Source organism: Eschrichtius robustus, chromosome 16 (genome assembly GCF_028021215.1).
Source record: "Eschrichtius robustus isolate mEscRob2 chromosome 16, mEscRob2.pri, whole genome shotgun sequence".
Taxonomy (NCBI): Eukaryota; Metazoa; Chordata; class Mammalia; order Artiodactyla; family Eschrichtiidae; genus Eschrichtius; species Eschrichtius robustus.
The window spans coordinates 75,429,015-75,451,754 of NC_090839.1; the positions used below are offsets into that span (position 1 = coordinate 75,429,015).

At 52.0% G+C, this 22,740-nt stretch overlaps 1 protein-coding gene across 7 annotated transcripts in view; it reads left to right on the top strand.

Annotated features, from left to right (window-relative positions):
* The first annotated feature begins 312 nt into the window (after positions 1 to 312).
* IL4R (interleukin 4 receptor) overlaps positions 313 to 22,740 on the top strand; it is a 38,789-nt gene continuing 16,361 nt past the window's right edge. The window contains exons 1-6 of one of the 7 annotated variants that reach the window (XM_068565290.1): positions 314 to 400; positions 12,811 to 13,001; positions 18,592 to 18,679; positions 19,081 to 19,255; positions 20,981 to 21,132; positions 22,339 to 22,490. In XM_068565290.1, coding sequence (XP_068421391.1) covers positions 18,610 to 18,679; positions 19,081 to 19,255; positions 20,981 to 21,132; positions 22,339 to 22,490 — 549 coding nt within the window. In that variant the 5' untranslated portion in view covers positions 314 to 400; positions 12,811 to 13,001; positions 18,592 to 18,609. Of the gene's footprint in view, positions 401 to 12,496; positions 13,002 to 18,588; positions 18,680 to 19,080; positions 19,256 to 20,980; positions 21,133 to 22,338; positions 22,491 to 22,740 lie in introns of those variants that run through there. The other 6 variants (XM_068565292.1, XM_068565293.1, XM_068565291.1 and 3 more) reach the window with 6 other exon arrangements.

Genomic DNA, 22,740 nt, shown 5'->3' on the forward strand with positions numbered 1-22,740 from the left:
TTTTATTCTGAGAGCTAGGGGAAGCCCTGCGGAGTTCTCCCCGCTGGGGTGTGACCTCCAGTGGCCATGGGGCCCGGGCGCTGGGATCGCCTCCGGGAGAGATCGGCAGCCCCTCGGACTGCGGGGACGGAGGGGACCGGGACAGTGACGCAGCTGTGACCGTCGGCGCCCCTGCCGGGAGGGCGCCCCGGGGAGCGCGGGGTGAGCGGGGCGGGGCGGGGCGGGGCGGGGCGGCGCAGGCCAATGGGCGGGGAGCGGGGCGCGGCGCAGGAAGCTGGGCGGGCTTGGCAGGGGGCCTAGGAAAGCCCCGCCTGGTGCAGCCAGGGCTGGGACAGCCGCCCGGGGTGTCTCCCACTTGCCGCTCCGGCGCTGGCGCGGCGACTGGACCCGGAGCGCGCAGGTAGGACCCGGGGCCCGCGCACGGGTGGGAGGCTGGGGGATCGGCCCGGGCACGCGGCGGCGGTCCACAGAGCGCTGGGGCCGCCGGCGGGGCGCCAGGAGGCTGGGACCCCGGGATTTCCCGATCCCCAGTGGGGATTGCTCACCTGCCGGCTCCTCTTCGCGCGAGGGGCAGCGGCGGCTCCGTCCCTTCCGCCCAGCGCACCTGAAGTGGGGCTGGGGAGGCGAGTGCTGGTGCTCAGACACCCGCACGCCCCAAACTCGCCCCGTCCGCGACACGTCAGAGGGGCGGCCTCTTGGAGGGGCTTGGGAACGTCGTGAGCGTGGGGGGAGGCAGGTCTTGGGCCACCAACCTCCCCCGTCTTCTCTGGGCAGTCACCCCCCACCCCGCGCACAGGAAGTCGGTGAGGATTTGGATCGAGGAATCTGGTGAAACAAGGCCCTTTCGACCTCTGCTCTCCTTATGTGAATATTGATGGGCCCAATAATAGCGATCATTTGCTGGGACTTGTGTTGTACGGGCCTGCCCTGAGCACTGAAAGTATTCTGAGTTAAAGTTCAAAATAACCTTTCTGGTCGGTGCTTTGTGTGTATTGTGGCCATTTTGCAGATGAGAACTGCTGAGGCACAGGCAGCTTAAATGACTTGCCCAAGGTGATGCCCACAAAGAAAGTGCAGAGCAGGATTCCAACGCACTCATTGTGGCACCAGAGCCCACTGCCTTCCACATGTCAACAAAATTTGTCAAACTACCCCATAAACAAATTCTCCAGGGGATTCGATTAAGATGCAGCTTCTCAGGCTCTTTTTGGTGAGATTCAGATTCAGTAAACACAGGAATCTAGATTCTTCTTCTCCTTCTTCTCCTTCTCCTCCCTCCTCCTCCTCCTCCTCCTTCCTCTCCTTCTCCTTCTCCTTTTTCCCCTCCTTCTCCTTCTCCTTCTTCTCTTGAACAAATTCTATGTTTCTTATAATCAGGAGAGTCTGGGAACCAGCACACTTGGTGCCTGCTGCTGGGATCCACACATCACCCCCAGGCCAGCACTTACCCTGCTTGAATGCCAGCCTTTGCCCTCTGCGGCGAAGTATGACCGCCGCCCCCCTGCAACTCCTCCCCTATGGGTGGCCTTTTAGGAGCACCAGGCATTTGCTGGGACAACAGTGCCTTTATTAAAATCCTTAAGTCCAGTGGGAAAACTGAGGCTCAGGTTTACTTTTGTCCAGGTGTCCCCCACAGTCAGGGGTTTGTCCAGGTGTCCCCCACAGTCAGCGGTTTCCAGAGTCCTACAAAGGCCACTTGAACTCAGCTAGCCCCACCATGAGTACAGATGAGGATGCTGAGGTATAGAAAGGGAGGTGACCTACCCCAGCCATTCATTCACTCATTAGCACTCACTGGGTACTGCCTGAGTGCTGTTCAGGGCACTGGTGTTTGCCCTCAAGGAGCTCTCTCTCGGGGGGCGGTTGGGGAGAGCTATGAGGAAGGGAGGAAGCACAGGTAGGGGGTGATCAACCTTCATGGGTCAGTGGGACAGACTTCATGGAGCAGGGACCTCTGAGCCAGCCCTGGGAGAGGAGGAGAGGAGCTCGGTAGGTGCAGAATGAGAGGGAACAGCATGCTGAGCAGTGGGAACAGCATGGATAAAGGCTAGGAGGTCGTTCAGGGAGCGGGGGAGAAGCCAGTGATGGATGGAAAGGTGGGGCGTGTTGTGAAAGGCCTTGAATGCCATGCGGAGGAGTGTAGGCCAGTGTATTTTACCTTTGCCTGAACCATAAGAATCACGATACAGATTCCTGGGCCCCGCCGTGGACCTCTGGAGCTAAATCTAGAGGGAGGCTGGGGGAAGGCCGCAGGGAGGGAAAATCACTAACCAGTCACCCTGGTTACAACACACCCAGTTACCAGCAGGTCTGGGATGACCTGAGGATTTCCAAATTGTGGGCAGTGACTCAGTAACTGATGTGTTTTGTACAGCAAAAGCTCAGGGTTGCAGAAAGCCGAGGCAGGGGCAGGAATGCTGTCCCCGAAGGCATTCACAATTTCCTGGTGTTCAGATTCAGAAGAGGAGCTGAAATGAAGTATCAAGGAAATGAGAAGAGAGACCCTTTCCTGGACCCCCTTCTCTCTATCCCCCTATCCCCCATCCCTACCCCCGGATGGAAGAGAGAGTTTGGGATCAAATGTCCACTGCCCTTGATGGCACCTGGGAGTGGGGCAGGGACAGAGGCCCCCTGGGTGCTTAGTTTCCTCACGTTTGTAAAATTGAGCTTCTATGAGTGCTAATGACATCATGTTTTATAAGCTCCTTAGCACAATTTCCAACACAACACATGCACAGTCAGTATTCATGTCTGTTGTTACCTGTCAAGAAATATAGCTTGGAGGTTAAGAGCATGGACTCTGGATCCAGATCGCACAGGTTCAAATGCTGGCTTTGCCATTTCTTATGGAGCCAAGTTCTCAAGACTTCAGTTTCCCCATTTGTGAAATTATAGTGTCTACTTTATACCGTTTGTAGTGATGATGAACTGAATTCATAAGTGTCAAGCATACAGAACAGCGCCCAGTGTAGAGTAAGCACTATATATTTGTTAAGTAAATAAATGAACCCCATTGGATGGCATTTAATCTGCCCATTTTGCAGGTGAGGAAACCAAGACTCAGAGATGTGCGTGGTGGCCTTGCCTAAGGTCGTACATCTAAGAGCACATCTAAGAGTGACAGATGGTGGGATTCAAACCTGCTTTCCTTCCCAACCTCTGTCCTTTCCCACTGTGCCACTTTGCTGGGGTGGCCAAGAGGGACATCTTTTGGAGCATTCCTCAGGACCGTGGAGACATGCCAGTCTTGTTTGACCAGATTTCCCTTGGCTCGGCTAGAAGAGAGGCCGACGGCTTGCCTAGATGTTGTACGAATTTGCCCTTGCAAGAATGTGGATGGGAGAACCCCAGTGGAGGCTGAGAGTCCTAGAGAGACCGGGGGACCCTGCATCTGATGGGCCGTAACCCCTGTTGCTTTGCTTCCAGCCAAGTCATTCTGCTTCTCTGAGCCTGAGGCAGAGAGAAGGTCACAGGCTTGAAGACAGGGGCCCCAGGTTCAAATGTGAGCTTGCTGTTCTTCCTATCTGTGGGATCTGGAGGAAGTTGCTTAACCTCTCTGAGCCTCAGTTTGCTTGTCAGTAAAATGGGTGTTTGGAGGTGGGGAGGGGGCGGTATTCGTGAGATGATTTTTGGAGTTACCTTGCCCACAGCTCCGTGATTGCTGTTTCTCTCCCCGATTAGGACAGAGTCACTTCTTCACATCCAGCGCCTGGCTTCCTCATTCATTTCTTCTTTGGATATTTATTGGGCACTTGTGTGCCAGGCAAGGTGCCAGGTGCTACTAATAGAGCACTGGACAAAGTCCTTGCTCTCCTGGAGTTAGACTTCTAGCTCTGAAAACAGGCAGTACACAAACAAACGTACACAGATCTATACTCCTTATCTAGCATTCGAAATCCACAAGCTCTGAAAACCGGAAGCGTTCTCATCACTCAAGTGGAAGCAAGACCTGACATGAACTAAATGCGAGGCTCTTTGGAGGCTTTATTTATTCTCCTTGGTGTGAAGGCTCGTGTGTCTTGCTGCAGAGATATTCATGTGATTGATCACAAGGTGCTCCTCGGGCCCCGTGGGGGACAGGGGTAGTTTTGATGGGTGGTATTTTATACAAGATTACCTTTCTCTAATCTGAGTAATTCTGAATTCAGAAACACACCTGGCCCCCAGGATCTCACACAGGAAGACAGGCACCTACAGTATCGTGTCACATAGTGACAGTGCTTGGAAGCAGTGTGGGGGTGGAGTCGGGGGAGCCTCTCCGAGGAGGGACATTTAGAAGGACAAGGGGCAGAGGCCCTGGAGGAGCGGGCCAGGTGGCGGGAACCAGAGAGGATGCTAGAAAAGGTCTCGTCCGCCCGACTGGCCCCATTTCCGGGCCTGCTGCTTGCCCCCGCTCTGCGTGCACAGTTCTGTCTAAATGCACACATCTTCGCCTTTCCAAGAAGTGGTGGTGCCTCTGAGGTTTCGGGTTTGCCTCCGACTGACTCATTTTCATTCTTGGGGCCCCCTCGGGCCTCCTCATCTTCTCGACGTCACTTAAGAAATCCAAGTCTTCAACAAAGCAGGCCTGGGAGCTGCGACTCGCTGGGGTTGCTCACCATCTGGGCTGGCATCCGAGTCCCCCCTCCCCCTCCCTCCAGGGAGAGAGGCAGGAGGTGGGTCCTGGTGAGGGGAAGAGAAGCTTGGCCCTCAAGGGTTTGGTGGAACAGATTTCCTGAGAGGAAGGAGGTGTTCTAAGCAACAGGACTGTGAAGGGACTAACAGCCTCCGGCCTGCAGAGCCAGTTTGCAAAGCTAAAAGTGACAGGCACGCACGTGTCTTGAGTGCCAGCATGGGGCTCGCTGCTTACACTCAACTCAGCAAGCGTGCTGGGGCTGGGGACACAGCAGTGACTGATGCAGCAACAAGGGCCCTCATGGAGCTGACCGTCTGGTGGTGGAGGTGACTTTTGAGCTAAGACCTGACATAGAAAGACACGTGGATATCTGGGGAAAGAGTGATCCCAGCAGAGGGAACAGCAAGTGCAAAGGCCCTGAGGTGTGTTTGACTCACAACAAGGAAGCTGATGTGGTTGGATGGAGTTGAAGCAAGTTGAAGGGGCCCGGGGAGAGAGGTCAGGAAAGCCAATAGGAGCCAGAGACCTGCATTGTCTCACTCAACTTGTACAGTAACTGTACGAGGTAGGAACTGCTCTTATCCAGATTTTACAGATGAAAAAAACAGGCACAGAAGCTTTAGTAACTTGTCCGGGGTCACATAGCTGTGAACCCAGCAGCTCCAGGGTCCTCAGTCTTTACCACTGTGTTTAAACACATCATGGAAACTGTACTCAAGCGCTAAAGGCCCACCTGTCACTGTCTACTGTCGGTGCTCACCTCCCATCGATCTGCCCAGCAACCCTGTGCACGTGGTCAGGCCAGGACCGACGTCACAGGTGATCCGATCATTGCCCAGATCATTTTACAGATTGTTTTACCGAGGAGCATCTTCCCAGCATGGCAGACACCCTAAAGCAGAGGGGGCGTGGCGGGGCTGAGGGTCGTGGAGGCAGGTAGATGCGTGGGTGCCTCCCCATTTCCCTGGGGAGGAAACTGAGGCTCAGGGAAGAGACTTACCCGGTGATGCAACTTGGAAGGGGCAGAATCTGGATTCAAATCCAGGGCTGGGAGCCTATGCATTTAGCTGCTATTCTGAGCCATCCAGCCCAAGGAGCAGAGTTTAAAAGAAGTAGGTTTCTAGGTTAGAAATAAGGGAGCACAGTCACCAAGAGCTGTTTTGGAGAACTGCGGAAGGCCTGAGGGTTTCCTGAAGCAGCCAGGAGAGTGTTTTGTCTTTTTAAAAGAGGAACTTCTCCAGAGAGGAGGGACGCCAGATCTCTGCGGGGGCAGCCCTCCAAGCCCGCAGACCCTCAGCTTCCCAACAGTCTTGCTTCTGGGGGGTAGGCCTTCTAGAAACCAGATTTCTCCTGTTGGACAGCTCTTACTGGGAGAATATCTTTCCTGGGATTTAGCCAAATTAGCTTTCCAGCAGCTTTCGCTTTCTGGCTTTGGTTCTACCCCTTGGAGGTAGTAAGCATTCTCCTCCATCCCAGCGCAGTGATTCTCTTATTCAGATGACACAGCCATAATTCATTCAGTCATTCTTCCTCTTCAGTCTGGCTTTGGACATGATCCAATTGGTCAGAGTCCCACATAAAAACCATTGCCTCCCCCAAAGCCTGCCCAGTCAGAGAGGAGGGAGGCTGTCACCTCCTTGGATCTGGAGCCCATACCTCTGTTGATACCACCTGCAATCATACTTTGTAGTGGCCACACCCGAGTTGGGGCTGGTATTGAACTTGTCAGCTAAACCCTCCAATTCTCTCGTCTACACGAGCTGCTGTCAATTAAGGTTTCTTCCATTCTGAGGTTCCTTGTTTGAGGCTAACAATCGTTCTCAGTCTTTCTTGTTTTCTACTAAATCAACTGCAGGCTATAGTTTTTTCTCTGAGTACTGCTATGGCTTCATTCCACAGGTCTTGTTACACAGTGTCATTCACTACTAACTACTATAGTTTATAATTTCCCTTTTGCTTAAAAGTGTTATGTGCGTTATAATATGTTTAAGGTGGATGGAATTTTTTAAGTTATTTTTTGATTGTTGATTTCTGAATGTATTGCATAATGGTCAATATCTGTAGATTCTATGATATCAGTGATGGAGAATTTGTCGAGATCATCTTTGTAGGATTTTCTGGTCCATTTTTTTTCTGTTTGTTCCTCTTGTATTTGAAAGGATGTGTGTTTTTGTTGGGTTAAAGTTCTGGAAATATATTTTGTTCACCCTTACTAATTATATCATTTATATTTTCTCCGTTTTTATGTAGTTTTCTCTACCTGATTTATCTCCCACTATGACAGAGGATCTGTTCAGTTTTCTCTGGCCTTCTCTCAGTTTTTTGCTTCATTTTTGAAGGTATGTTGTTAGGTGCTTATAAACAGAATATACGATACGAATAGAAGAGGGTTCATGATTTTTATACCTTCTTGGTGAGCTGCTCCTTTCATCAGTATAAAACAGCTACCTTTCTTTTAATACTTTGGTGGCTTAAATTCCATTTTATTCAGTATTAGTATTCCTATACCTGTTATCTTTATTTGCGTTTTTCTTGACTAATTTTCCAATTCTTTATTTTCTTTTCTTCCCCTCTAAAGTCGAAGGACTTTTCTTTGACTCCAGTCTGGTAGCCACATGAGTTTAAAAAAAAAACAAAAAAGAAACTTGCATTTTAGTCTCAGCTCTGCAACCCACTTGCTCAGTGATCTTGGGCAAGTCATTTTCCCTCTTTGGGCCTCAATTTCCTAAACCGTAACATGGGGCTATGACTCGCTTTGCCCCTCTCTAGGGTTTTTGTGAAAATAACAACACGTAGTGAATATGAAAGGCATTGTAAACATCCCTGTACTCATATTAGTCGTTGGGTGTAAACATTGGCCGGCATTCCAGGCAGTGAGAATGGCATGTACAAAGGCCTGGAGGAAGGAACACATCCAACAATGAGGCAGCCAACGACTTCAGTTTCGCCATCATTGGCTGGCTGCCTCTGCGTTCGCAAGGAGACGTGCATGAGACACAGTCCCTGGCCTGGAGGACTTTCAGTCTGGAAATGGAGCAAAATGACGCGCACGGCTCACTCTTTATGGGAACGGAAAGGATGTCTGGACAGCGGGACAGGCAGAGCTGGGAAGTGGGAGGAGGAAAGAGTAGCGTTTGACCAGGAACATCCTGAGAGGGTGGCGTAGGAGGAGGGCACTGAGAGGCAGAGGAAACAGCCCAAGGGAAGTGGGGAGTCTGGGCACATATGGGGAGGGTGGGGCAGGGCTGGGAGGGTGGAAGGACTGTTCTTTGATCCCCTCGTCCACCCACCCCGAGGAGGAAAGCAGTGGGGCTTTTGCAAAATTTTGGAACTCCTCACTGACAAAACGATGCTTCTCAGCACCGTTAACAGCCGCATCCCGCAGGGACAGAAGGAAGGGAACGTTTGGGGGTGCCGGAGCTTAGGGAGCTTAGGGAAGGTGCGGGGGGGTGGGTCTCACCTGTTGCTCCTTTCCTCTTATTGGGGGTCTTCTGGTGTCTCAGGACACCCACTCACCCAGGAGGACATCACCTGGTGGTTGTAAGGCACAGAGGGACCACAAATGTGGGGTGTGGCTTTTTAAAAATTGAGCATTTAAAAACCAGGGTAATATACATACAAATCTGGATTTCCAGCTTCTTGTGAAAGATCGAGCACCCTAGCGACCCCTAGGCCTTCATTTACATGGTGCAAAGCAGAGTGGCGGGTGCCTGTTAGGAACTGGACATGTGCTCGCCACCTGCCCCCTCTCTACTCACTGAGGTCATGCATCTGCGTTCTCTTAGATATTTGAGTTGACGTTAGGGAAATGACCCTCCGTGGCCGTGAGAGGCGGCTGGGAGCTGGGAACTGCCCCCGGAGGGAGTGAGCGCTCCATTGCTGGAAGCAGGCAACTAGAGGGTTGATGGCCCCGTGGCAAAGGCCTAGGGGGACGTGAAGTGTTAGCTGGCTTGGACTCCAGGGTCTTTGGGGATCCACCAGCCCTGAGAACTGGCTGTTCTGAGACCTTCGCTGGCAAACCCCGATAGCCTCGTGCACCTTCCGCTCTATTCGCTTCCCTCTCACCCATCGTTTTTTTCTTTTTCTTTTTATTGCAATGTGCATGCAGACAAGTGCCCAGCTTCACAAAGTAAACACAAGCGTGTATAACCTGATCAGGAAACAAAGCATGACTAGCCCCCCAGAAGATTCTCTCCCGTCCCACCCTCCCCCAGGACACTTTCCTGACCACTAACCCCAAGATTGGTTTGTATCCTTTTGGACTTTATATAAATGGAATGAGTATTGCCCTTTCAAGCCCAGCTTCCTATACTCAGCTTGTACTCTGAGACCCGTCTGTGCTGTCATGGCAGCTGTCATGTACTCAGGGTCTGTACTTGGCGTTTGGAGACGAGCTTTTGCTGCCTGCTCCATCAGCACTGCCCTAAGCCTCTTCTGCCCAGCTATGCCAGCCATGGTCTCTTTGCCTCCCCTCAACCGCCCCAGGAGGCAAGTGGTTCAGCTCTCATTTCACAGATAAGGAGACCGAGGCTCTGAGAGGACCACAGTGTGCCAAGATCTCCCAGCCAGTCAGTGCAGAGGCCACGCGCTTAGACTCAGAGTTACGCTTCCGCATCTCACATGCTCTGGGGTCCCTGCCCATGTGGGTGTCCCCACACATCTGTGTGTCCCTGACCATGCCAAGAATGATAAAGGATGAGACAACAGAAAGAACTCGAGGGAGAGCCCCATCCCAACCCCTGCCTGTCTGCAGACAGACCATGAACAGGGAGCTCTTATCTGTGCTGACATGCTACTGCTTTGCGTTTGCCCAGGGGCCAAAGTCCTGGTCCCTGTTGAGACATGCTCCCTGTGAGGACCGGGCAAACAGTGGTCGGTGGTGGAGGCCAAGTTCTAGTTCATCACTTCCTGCCCTGTTACCTTGGGACTATTTCTGAATTCCCCTGAGCCTCAATTTCCTCCTCTGTGCAGGTAATGTTTAACCACATCTTCCACACGGGGCTTGCTGGGAGGAGCAAACAGAGAGGTGTATAAAAGGAGTGAATTTACGGCTGCTTCCTCCATGCCAGATGCTGTACTGTGACTCCAGAACCAAAAGATCTGGGTTCAGTTCCCAGGCCCACCTCTTACTAGCTGTGCATCCTTAGGCAGGTTCCTGGACCTCTCTGGGCCTCAGTTTCCCCATGTCTACAAAGGGAATGATAATAATTGCACCTTCCATGTTCCTCAGTTGGGGAAGGGTGGAACCTATGGGCAGAAGGGCCCAGGACATGGTCTCTAAAGACTCAGGGAATTGGGGGCAATCATGGTGACTTCTGGTGACCTCAGGAAGAAGGTGAACCGGGAGCCGTGACTGTCACTAAGACAGCCAAAATCTAATCAGCATCTTGGGACCGAGACATCTTGTATCTGTGTATCAGGGCAATGAGCAGTAATCAGGGTAATGCCCCAATTACCAGCTCTCTGGAGATCAGCTCCCCCCTCCCCTCTTGGGGTGGCCAAGATCGGTGTGGTGCCTGCCTTGGGGTATATAAGGAGACTCTGAGCCAGAATTGGTCAGTGTTTATCCAGCAGTAAGAGGCAGAAAATGCCAGCTCTGGGAGCTGTATCCCTGCCTCCATCAGGGATGGCTGGCCAGGCCTCACTGCACACAGCCAGGGGGAGTTCGTTCATTTATTCTTCCATTCAGCAAATATCTATGGACCCCCCCCCCCCACTGTGTGCCAGGCACTGTGCTAGGCTGTAGGGCTATAGCAGTGAACCCGGTGGGTGCAGCCTGTAGGAGCTGGTGTTCTCTGGGGGATTTGGACTGTGCACAGGACACGTGCGTGTGTGCTAGGCTGTGAGGAGTAAGTGCCAGGAAGAGAAATAAAGCAGAAGGGCTTGCAGAGTGATGGAGGCTGGCTGCTGGTCCTGAGCAGGTGGCGTCTGCACTCAGGTCCTCATTCAGGCGCAGCCTCCTCCCCGGGGGCACTGGTACCTTCTGAGGATGGGCATGGCTTCCAGGATCCTAGATGGAGTCACCCGGCTGCCCCTCCCGTGGACACTTGGACTTCATGTGTCCGCAGCCAATGTGAGCGTCCACATTGCCATAAGGTGGCTGTTAGCCCAGGATGCCAGCCTGTCCCCGAGATGGTGCACCCCCTCGGGGCTCTGGCCCATCCGAATCCCACGAAGGAGGTTCACGGTCTCCAGCCCCCTCCCTCCCCTCTCAGACAAGGCTGTGTCTCTCACTCTGCACAGCCCCTGTGGGCTTCAGCCACAGCTGATGACCTGCAAACCGGTCTCCAGCGTGAGCCTTCCTCCTGAGCACCAGGCCGCTAGGACATACTGCCTCCTGGATGCCTTTTCGGGCCCATCGCCTACTTGGACTCACCAGGTCCACAGTATGGTGAAGTGCGTGGTCTTCCGCAGCAAGACCACTCCTCTTCCCGGCACCCGCCACCACCCATCCGCCCATGCTCCAGCCCAAGGCCACCTCCCTGCTCCCAGCTCCCAGCCACCAGTCGTCACCAACTTCTGCCACGTCCACCTCCCAAACAGAGCTAGAGCCTGCCTTCTCTTCTGCAGCTCGAGCGGCACCGCCTCTTCTGTCAGCTGCTCCTGCACTCGTTCTCCACACGCAGGTCAGAGTGGGCTTTCTGGAAAGCAGCTCCTCTCCTGCTCAATAGCCTTCAGTGGCTCCCTACTGCCCTGAGGATGGAGTCTGAATCGCTTACCACCCCTGGTAGACAGTGTTGTCCTCTGGCCTTTCTGATTGCACTGCTCTCATCCGCTATGACCCCTACCCCTTGCTGCAGCCAAGGGCCTGTCTTGTAGGATGGGAAATGGGCCACGCCCTCCCTATCTTAGGATCCTTCAGAATCTGTAAAATGGGTTTAATAATTGTACTCATCTCATACGGGGTCTTAAAGCATCCTAGAACGGTGCCTGGCACGGAGGAAACACTGTATAAGTGTAAAAGTCAGAATAAAGTAAAGTACACATGCTCATTTATTGAGTACCTGCTCTGTGCTGGGCACGGGCTAGGCGTTCTGCTTCCAGAAGATGGAGCACATCCCCTGCCCTCACAGAGCCCACCATGCCTTCTGGGGGACATTCTTCCTTCCTCTCCGCATGCCGCCGTCCCTCCCCTGGAGGATTCTTGTTCATTTACCTGCCCCCTGGCCCCCCACCGACCCTGTAGGACCAGCTGGCCCTTCCTCGCCCCTCCTCACTGACAGCTCTGTGCTCACAGCCTCTTACGTATCTGATGATGCCTGACCTCACACTGGTCCTTCCCACAGCCCACTCCATCTTGGTGGGTGGCACCTCCATCCTTTCAGTGGCTCCGGCCGAAAGCCTCAGAGTCATTCTTGACCCCTACTTGTCCCCTTTGCTCTGACCCAGCCCCCGAACTCCATTCTGTCAGCAAAGCCTGTTGACTCTACCTTCACAACAGATCTAGAATTTAACCCGTTCTTACCTCTTCTTCCCTACAACCCTGGTGCACCTGGCACCTGGTGCCTGGGCTAGTCCAGTGGCCTCCTCATGGGTCCCTGCTTCTGCCCTTGACCCCAGAGGCCAGAGGGAGCCTTTGAAGTCTCACCTCTGTGCCCCAAATCCTCCAGTAACTTCTCTCCTCACTCCAATATTTGTTAAGGGAAAGAAGGTAAAAAGGCACGAATGAATGAATGAAATGAATGGCCTTTTTCACATCTGTAGTAGCTGGCACATAGTAGGTGCTGAGGAAACACCTGCAGCGAGAATACATGGGGCACAAGCGAGGGGGTGAGGACCAGGAGCACACAGTAGGCACGGGGGGAGCCTGGTGGGCTCTTTGGCTGAGGTGGCTGGCTCTTGCTGCTGCCGGCAGCAGAAGCAGCCTGCTGCCGCCCCTCCCCTCCACTCTCTGGGCTGGGGGTGGGGCAGGCAGGCAGAGCCCAGGCCATTTTGGGGCCCTGGACGGCCTTCCTCACCGTCCTGGGTGGGGCTGGTGACGTGGCTGTCGGTTCTGGGAACCCTAGCTGGGCAGCAGTTCTGGGAAGGCTGCTGCCCCATGGAGAAGTGTATCCCTGCCCCCCCTGCCAGACCAGCTCAGCAGAAGCTTCAGGCCAGCTTAAGATTGTGGCGTTTCAGGGGTCAGCGGCTCTGGAGGGAGGTCACCCGCAGCGCCTGCTGTCCCGGGTTTCCTGTCCACATGCCTCTTGTCACAGGACCGGCTGCATCCTGTCTGCCGATCCAACCTCCCACCCCCTCCACGTCGGTCTGCAGCCTAGAGAGGGAAGAGGAGCAGGAGGCCTGCACACCCACTGGGTTCAGGAAGAGCCCCGCTGCGTCGCTTCTGTACTGCTGCTGGCTTCTGACATTTCAAGACTCGCCACTCATCTCCCCCCAGATAAAAAGAGTGAGTTAACTGTGTTTCCCGGCCAGCAGGAGTGTTTTCCCACTCTGGGCACTTCTGCTCTTTTCTTGGTCAGGCTTTCACCCACTCTGCTGCTTCCTAACTCCGTGAACTTGGCTTTGTCACTTGCCCTCTGTAGGCCCCAAGTTTCCTCTTTGGCCAATCAGACTAATAACACCACATGCCAGGGCTGCAGGGACGACATTCTGAGAGGCAGTGGTGCGTGGATTCTGGCGGGAGATTGCCTGGGTTCAAATCCCAGCTCTGTGACCACAAACGAGTGCTCTGACGTCTCCCTGCCTTCGTCTCCTCATCATTAAAATGAGGATTTTTTTTTTTAATTAATTTTTTATTTTTGGCTGCGTTGGGTCTTCGTGGCTGTGCGCGGGCTTTCTCTAGTTGCGGCGAGCGGGGGCCACTCTTCGCTGCGGTGCGCGGCCTTCCCATTGCGGTGGCTTCTCTTGTTGTGGATCACAGGATCCACAGCGCAGGCTCAGTAGTTGTGGCGCACGGGCCGAGTTGCTCCGCAGCATGTGTGATCTTCCCGGGCCAGAGGCTCGGAACCCGTGTCCCCTGCATTGGCAGGCGGATTCTTAACCACTGCGCCACCAGGCAAGCCCTAAAATGGGGATTTTAATGGCATCTACTTCATAAAGTTGTGAGATGCTTAATATATTATAAGCACTTAGAACCATGCCTGGCACGTAATAAGTACTGTATATGCATGGCAGTTATGAGGGGCAAAGGCTTGGTACATACTCCATGTTTAAAAACAGATTATTGTATTCATTGTGGTTGAATTTTAACCAATCATTCATTTAATAGATGTTTCATGAGCACATACTGTGTACATGTCAGGCACTGTTTAGACACGGGACAAAGCAATGACCATGGCTATTTTACTTAAAGGAATGTTTTGTCGTACTTATTTGTCAGACCACTTTATATGTTAAGGCCCTTCACTTTCTGTAATGTAGATTGCCACTTTTTGCTAATCTTTTGCTTGCTTGCTTTTTTTCTTTATGGTGCGTTTTGATCTGGGGAAGTTCAAAACATTTTTGCAGTCAAATCTTTCTATCTTTGCCATCTACCTACTGAAATAAAATAAACATTCACATATATAACCACAGAGATATGATTAGAGATGGTGATAAGTATATGACAGAAATAAACAGGGTGCTGTGATGAGAAGTAACAGAGGGCGCCCTCGCTGGATGGTGTTTCTGGGTGTAAAGGGTGCGAGGGAGGAAAGGGACAGGGGTGTGTCAGAAGGCCAGTGGGACAGAAGGCTTGAGGGGGAGGGAGCAGGAATAGGAGGGGATGGTAGTGGGGTCTCTGGGGGCCAGATCATCAGAGGGGCTTGAGTGGTTTGGGTTGGTTTTTTTTTTTTTTTGCATTTTCTTAAACTTCTTATTTTGTGGTAATTGTTGTAAGGATTAATCCACGCAGTTGTAAGAAATAATACAGAGAGATCCCCTCTACTCTGTTTCCCCCAAGGGTAACATCTTACAAAACTATAGTTCAGTATCGCAACCAAGGTATTGACATTGATGGAAACCACTGATCTTCCTCAGATTGCCTCCATTTTACTGGTACTCGTTTGCGTGTGTATTTGCGTGTTTGCGCATGCACACACGTTATTTTTATTCGTTTTGTTAGCTTGCTTCTTATTAATTTAACTTTATCACGTGCACAGTTTTTGTCTCCACCACTGCAGTGAGATACAGAACAGTCCTACCATCACAAGGATCCCCGTGTTGCCCTTTTATAGCCATACCTCCCTCCCTCCCTGCTGTCCCCCCCCCCCCACCTATGCGGCAACCACGAATCTATTCACCATTTCCATAGTTTGGTCATTTCAAGAATGTTACATAAAGGGAATCAAACAGCATGTAGCCTTTTCGATTGGCTGCTTTGGCTGCTTTGGCTGCTTTCATTCCGGGGCTTGGATTTGATTCTGAGATGCTGCTCTTGGATGGGCTGTGGACCCCTGGGGCTCTGTGGCCCCCACCCCCACCCCCCACCCCGGGGGTGAAGACATCTTTCAGGAGCCAGAGGCCAGTGAAGTGAACAGACAGATCATGGCCTGGTTTCCAATTTGAAAATGACTCTGGTTTCAGCGTGGAGAAGAGACTCGCGTTTGCAGCAACTGCTAACTGCCCCCCACCCCGCCGGCTCCCCCTCATTTCAGCGTTCTCCCCAGCCCCAGACTGGGTCTTGGAAAAATCTTGCCACGACCCTATTCAAAGACCCTCAAAAACTGCTCATTGCCTGGGGAGCGGGTGGGGCTTTGACCTGGAATCCTTACTTGGGCTTCAGTAAGCTCAAGTAACCGCTGTGTGAACCACTAAGACGGAATGCAAAATTAAATGTGTGCACTTTTCTGGAAAGAGAGCTTGGAGTTTGCATCGGAGGTTCACATGGGTCAGGGACCTCCAAAACATGGAGAACTCTGGGGTCTAAACACAGATAGTGGTTAGGAGCCAAGGCTCTGGAGCCTGACTGCCCCTGTTCAAATCCTAGGACTATCACCTCTCTGTAACCTCAGACAAGTCACTTAACTTTCCTGAGCCTTGGTTTCCTCCTCTAAAAATGGGAAAAAGTACTAGTAGCTACTTCATTAGGGCTGTTTTAAATATTGAATTATTGTATGTAAAATGTTTAGAAAGAAACTTGGCATGTTTAAATATTTTGGTAAATATTTTATGTTTGTTGAGTGCATGATGAGGCTGCAGGAAATAGGAGAGCAGAGCCGTTTAGGGAAAGGCCTTCTAGCCCCTCTGGGATTTTCAGGCCCTCTCTGCATTAGTTGTCATCCTCTTGACAAGCTTGAAATCAGCAAGATTTCTTCCAAAGGGATGCACAGTTACGATTGGGTACTATCGCCTCCCTGGTCTTGGCTCTCATATCTCTGTTAATATGGCTTTAGCTACAAGAGCTGTTTTGATTATTGAATTAATCGGTGTAAAATGTTTAGAAGGAAGCAGGTTGACCAACTCTTCCTGGCCCATTTCATTCCACCTTGTTGGGTTCAGTCTGTGGTTCTAGGAGAAACTGAAGGAGTTGGTATATTGGAAGGTACCTTGGGCTCAGAAGCCAGCAGACCTGGATTCTGACTCTGGCCCTGCCCTCTCGCCAGCTGTGGGACCCGATGGGCAAGTTATTTGATCTCTCTGGCCTCGGTTCCCTTAGGAAGAAAGCAGAAATAACAGTCCGTCTTGCAGGGTTCTTGGGCAGAGTCAAAAAGGTAATAACTCTAGTGCACACGGCAAAGGGTCAAGCACATGTGAGTACTTGATAAGCAGGATTTTGTTTACACAAATGCTTGGTTCAGCACAAGGAAGCTGTTTCCAATAGTCAGGCTCTGCTCAAAAATGACCTGGGGGTGACCACCCCACCCATGGAAAGAGGACAAGCAGAAACTGGATGGCAACATGTCAGAGATGGTATCTCGGCAGGCACTCCTGTTCAGGTTGCCACTTGGGCTGGGCAGGTGACCCTGAGACTCCTCCCAACCCCTACACGTCAGGAATCCGACAGTCGAGGGTGTGGACTTGAAATTATTTCCTTTTGCCATGTGCCTTACACCCTGATCATTTGGTAATTATTCTTTTTAATTCCTCTGCTTCTCTGCACGTTCGTCCTTCGTTCCCTGTGATGTTCAGAGAGGCCTTGTCACCACCACATCTGTGCTGCGGTTTCTCCTGAGACGCAGCACCTGCCATCCCTGTGAAACCAGTCAGTGTGCGTGTGTGGGTGTGTGTGTGCACATGCGTACATCTGGATGTGCCCTCCGAAACACATCAAAGATAACACCCTGACCGCTGTAGATGTCATGATATAGTCTACCCTGAGGGGGTTGCTTCACTCCCCCACACCTTTTTAAAGGACTTTACCACAGTAGCCTTTCTGCTGTGTGACCTTGGACACACGTCTTGACCTCTCTGTTTCTCTTTATTCAAAATTGGGGCTAGAGTGACCCCTTTGCCGTCTCTGCCACAGGATGCTGTGGATGTCTGTGAACTCACAAGAAGGAAGGTTGCTGGGACTTGGCAGAGGAAACCAGCATCACTGTTTTCCAAACCCCACTCCCACCCCTCCTTCCTTGGTCTTCACTGTGGCTCTGCCAGGAAGGCCAGTTGAGGCTTTGAGTGGATACCAAGTCTCCCCCTAGGGAGAGCTTTCCAGCCCCGTGCTGAGCCCATCAGTGGCCCCACATCATGTCCAAAGTGAATTTATTTGACAGACTTGCCTGAGCACGTGCTGCGTGCCAGGCATTGCCGTAGGTACTAGGAGATTGGCCGTGCACAAGACAAACGCAGGCTCTCGGGACGACAGACACACAACTGAAAGGAGAACATCTCCCATTCTCCTTGCCTTTTGCCCCCAGGGCACTTTTTGAAGAGTACAGGCCGCTTCCTGCATAGACTGCCCCTCAGTGTGGGCTTGTCTGATGTTTCCATGCGATTTGTGCACTGGGGGCAGGGACCCCAGGGAAGTGATACTGTGTTCTTCCAAGGGCATTGTTTTCAGAAAGCTCATGACCTTGGTTTGTCCCATTCCTGGCCATGTCAACACTGACCATTTGGTTAAGGTGGTATCTGCCAGGTTTCTGTATATAAGGTTCTATACAATTACATATATCAAGTATTGTATATGAATTATGTAAAGTTAATTAATATGAGTTTGTGGGGAGATACTTGGAGCCTGCTGTGGTGAAATAGAGCTGTCCCTTCCCCCCACTTACTCATCTTTATCACCGTAGACTCCTGCACCCCTATTTTAACTCTAAGGGTTACAGTTGGTTACTATAATATTCATTGTGAGGCTCTAATTGTGCCCATTTTGGCCGGTGGGCGTCCATTCTGTCTGGCTCCTATGTCTTTTCAAGAGGTCCCCATCATTCGTGGAGCACTTCCTTACTTTCTGGCACAAGAAGAATTCCAGGCTTTTCTTGTACTTTCCCTTCTCCTGGAGTCAGCTGTTTCTCCGAGGAGCCCTGGTTCCTGTCAGTCGAGAATAGTATTTAGAAGCCAAGACCTGGGCACTAGGATGGCATGATCATCAGATGCAACGCATGATTCTGGACTAGATCCTGGACTTATAAAGAGCATTGCTGTGGCAATTAGCAAAATGGAAATAGGGTCTGTGCATTAGCTGGCAGTAATGCATCCGTGTTAATTTCCTGATTTTGATGGTTGTATTGTAGTTATGTCGGCAACTGTCCTTGTTTTTCTTAATAAACACTGGAGTATTAAGGGGCCATTTATTCATTATGAATAGATGGATGAATAAAATGAATAAATGAGAGAGAAGACAGAGACAGAGACTGAGAGAATCAATGAGAAGGACAGGGAGAGGAAAGGCATGGGGGTGAGAGTGAATTCGTGGTATGTTTGAAGAGCAGCAGGAAGTAAAGGTGTGCAGGGGGGCAGGTGCAGGCCTGGTGGAGAGGGAGGCGGGGCCAGGTGGAGGGGGCGTGCGGCGGACGGGGAGGGCTGTATCTGGAGGTGAGCTCTGAAAGCTGCGCTCGGGATGATGGGGACCCTGGGAATCATGAATCAGCGCTAACGGGCTCACTTGCTCCCAGCAGGCGCTGTAGGATCTCCCAATGGCGTGGCTTCACTCTGGGCTCACGTTTTCCGTGGGCTGTCTGATCCTGATGTGGGCGGCAGGCTCTGGTAAGTCACCACCTCTCATTCATTCATTCCTTCCTTCATTCAGCAAACCTTTACAGTATTGACTCTTTATGCACCAGGCTCACGCCGTGGGACAGATGCCTGTGATGGTGGGATAGCTACCCTTAAGACTGGCGTATTTTTCCTTTAATTCGGCCAAGGGCAGGTAGTTGCCTTTGCATACTATAAAGGTGCATTTGGTCTGTCTCCACTGATGGACCCTGTACCCAAGGGTATTTCTTCAGCTGCAGGCATCACCCCAGTGCCAGCTGGGAAGCTCACAGAGCCCCATTCCTGGCCCCTGCATAGGGAGGACCGTGCCTCGGACAGTGGTTTCGTTGTTTTGTGATGGGCCCCTTGGTCCTGTTTGGGCTGGTTTCCAACTCATCCCTCTTGGTCGTCAGGCTCTAGCTGCTCAGACGTCTCCTGTGTCTCCCCAGGGAGTGTGAGGGTCCTGCAGGGGCCCACCTGCTTCTCTGACTACATCAACATCTCCACCTGTGAGTGGGAGATGGCCCGGCCCACCAACTGCAGAGCCGAGCTCCGCCTGTTCTACCAGCTGGAATTTTTCTCCTTTGAGTAAGCCTGGGCTGGAACTGGGAGTTGGGGAAGGTTTGCCTCGGAGTTCACCTGGCCCATGTGGTACCCCGGAGTGCGTGTGCTAAATGCGGTTCACGGGGGCTTACTGGGCATGGTAGAGGCGAGGTGCCCTGGGGTGCAGCGTGTGTAAGACACAGCGAGTGCATCACGGTGCTCCAAGCTCAGTGTCACCGAGGCACGTGGCATGTGGATGTGGTGGAATCCTGGACTAGACCAGCAGTTCTCAAGCTTTTTCGTCCTAGGACTCTCTTGCGTGCTTAAGAATTAGTGAGGACCAGGGACTTCCCTGGTGGTCCAGTGGCTAAGAGTCCATACTCCCAGTGCAGGGGGCCCAGGTTCTATCCCTGGTCAGGGAACCAGATCCCACATGCCGCAACTAAGAGTTCGCATGTTGCAACTAAAGATCCTGCATGCTGCAACTAAGACCCGGTGCAACCAAAGAAAGAAAGAAAGAAAAGAATTAGTGAGGACCCCCAAAGCTTTAGTCTGGGTAGCTTACATCTATCTATATTTCCCCTATTAGAAATTAAAACAGAAATTTTAAATCACAACAGCCCACAAGTTCACATTCAACAGGCCGTCGGAGCAACGGCATTATCACACATCGTGTACCCTCTGGAAAAGTCCACTGTACACTTGTGAGAGAAGGAGAGTGGAAATGGCAACTAATGTCGGAGTATTACTGTGAAACCAGTTTGACCCGGTGGAATCCCAGACCACACTTTGAGAACCTCTGGGCTAGACCATTGTTTGGGGGTACAGTGTTAGCAGTGGAGTTCACAGCGATGGTTGGTGGACCATGGAACTTGGGATATGTTTTTCCAGGTGGTCCACTGGGATAATCCATGGTACACAGGGGTAACCACTGGTATAGGTGGTGCCCCAGGACATGACCCAGTACACAAGGCACACAGTTATGGAGCACAGTGGGATATACAGCACACCTGATGTGGGCTACACTGACAGAGCTATTATTCCACAATATACTAAGGTGGACCAGCTGTGCTTCTGTATGTGATACATTGGCCTAGACCAGGGATCTGCAAACTATGGCCCATGGGCCACATCTGGCCTACCACTTGTTTTTGTAAATAAAGTTTTATTGACACACAGCCATGCCTATTTGTTTACGTATTGTCTACGGCTGGGGCTTTTTTGTGCTGTATCAGCAGAGCTGTATAGTTGGAACAGCAAGGGTATGGCCCTCAAAGCCCCAAATATTTACTATCTGGCCCATTACAGAAGACGTTTGCTGACCCCTGGCCTAGTCCATGAGACATGGGGTTGGCTGTTTTGGGTGACACATTAGGATTAGGCTGTGGGGCACAGGGTATGTGCCTGCCAAGCCACAGTCCGCTGTACTGGGCTAAACTGTGCTACCAGAGGGATGCTGGGACAGACACATATGTTGTTACAAATTCTTTCATGCCGTGGGTTCTTCCCTTTTGCTGGCTTTCAGGGTCCAAGGCTGGGACCAGGGGCGGATAAGAGTCCATGGTGGGTGTGGTGAGGGGCTGTGGCCAGCAGGGAGGTGGTCCCAGGCCCCTGTCCCCATTGCATCCTGGCCACTCTGCTCCCAAGTTCCCAGATCTGGTCCTTGAGGCAGGGTGACCAGGAAGCTGGAAGGGCCTGTGGTTCCTTGAGGTGTGTCCTGGGATGCCCGTGGGTCACATGACCAGCCTAATGCAACATCTGTGTCTGCAGAAACCACATGTGTGTCCCCGAGAACAGAGCTGGCGCGGTGTGCGTGTGCCATATGCATATGGATAACGTGGTCAGTGCGGACACCTACCAGCTGGACCTGTGGGCTGGGGAGCAGCTGCTGTGGAAGAGCTCCTTCAAGCCCAGTGAGCATGGTGAGCAGGGCGGGGCACGGTGGGGTGGCATAGGGCAGGGCCGCAGTTTTTCCCACAGCGGCCAGGTGCCGGGCAAGGGAGGCAGGCTCCATTTGGGGGAGGGGGCCATTCAAGCAGCCTCCAACCCCTGATGGGGTTGTTGCCCCTTTCTGGGCCTCAGTCCTCCCATCTTTGAAATGGGGTTGGGCTCAGCAGTACGTCAGGACCCCTTCGGTTCAGATATTTCAACCCCCTGTGTTTAAGTGCCCAGATCAGGGTGCTGAATGAGGCGTATTTGGTGGAAGGCATGTTTGCTGCAGATCAGAAACTGAACCGGGAACCGTCCTTCCACCCTCTGTCAACTGTTCAGCTGTTGCTTCTTCTTCAGACAGTCTAGACCACGGGAGGCTAGACCAGTCTATCCTGGTACCCAGAGTTCCCGCAGGAATTCCCCAAGAGCTTGCTGGGGTGTAGTGACAGGAGTTTAAAACACCACTTATTGCTGTATGATCTTGGGCAAGTCATGTTACCTCTCTGAGCCTCAGTTTCCAAAGGACAGTTATTATCCCTATTTTGCAATTGAAAAAAACCGTACATAGTTCAGAGAAGGCAAGTAACCTGCCCTCAGGTCACACAGCTCCTCAGCAGCAGAGGCAGTATTCTCACAGAGCTCACAGTAGTCACCACTCCATCAGCAACTCCGGAAGGGCTTACTCATACCCGGAGTTGGAGGGTGTGGGGGGGAGGTGATTTAAATCGTCCCATGAACGGATCCATGAATTAAAAGAATTTTTATAAGTGTGTGTTGATTTTAATGCTCATTATATACCTGTGATCTCATGGATATGATTGCTTTAAAAGAGACTAAGTTTTAAAACACATGAATCAAAATAAAGAAAAATACTTAGCACATAATAATACAGAGCACAGAGGTGGCCAGTAGAGTGAAGGATGAAGGTAGAAAGGCCAAAGTTTGGGTTACTTTGCCTATCCATTTTGCACTCACTGTGGAAATGTACTTAACAACCCCTAAAGTGCTAAGTAGGATTTTAGCAACATGAGAATCGGTATCAGGGTTTTAATTCTCCATTATGACGAAATCTGTGTGGTATCCCATCAACGTATTATGGAGGTGGTGTTGACCGAAAATCTAAATGGTCTGCAGGCCGGGCCGGGCCTCCTCCTGACGCCCAGCCCAGCCCCTCACCAGGCACCACTTCTCCGCAGTGAAACCCCTGGCGCCCAGAAACCTCACTGTTCACGCCAACACCTCCCGCACGTGGCTGCTGACGTGGAACAACCCGTACCCTCCTGAGAATCACCTATACTCCGAGCTCACCTACCTGGTCAACATCTCAAATGAGAACGACCCCACGGATGTGAGTGGGCGCCCTGTGGGGTCTCTCTGTGACCTCTTGAGACTCAGACGGGTCGAGACTCAGGCTCTGGGGTGGGAGGTGGGGAAAGTGACCCGCGACTGGACAGCAAACCCTGGGGATCTGGACCCCCAGCTTCTCCTCTGGCTCTGTGCCGGGACCGGGCCCTCCACCCCTCCAGGCCCCTGATTCCCAGCGTGCAGACAGGGGAGTTTATTTCTGGGCACTGTTCCTCATCTATAAGGAAGGGCTC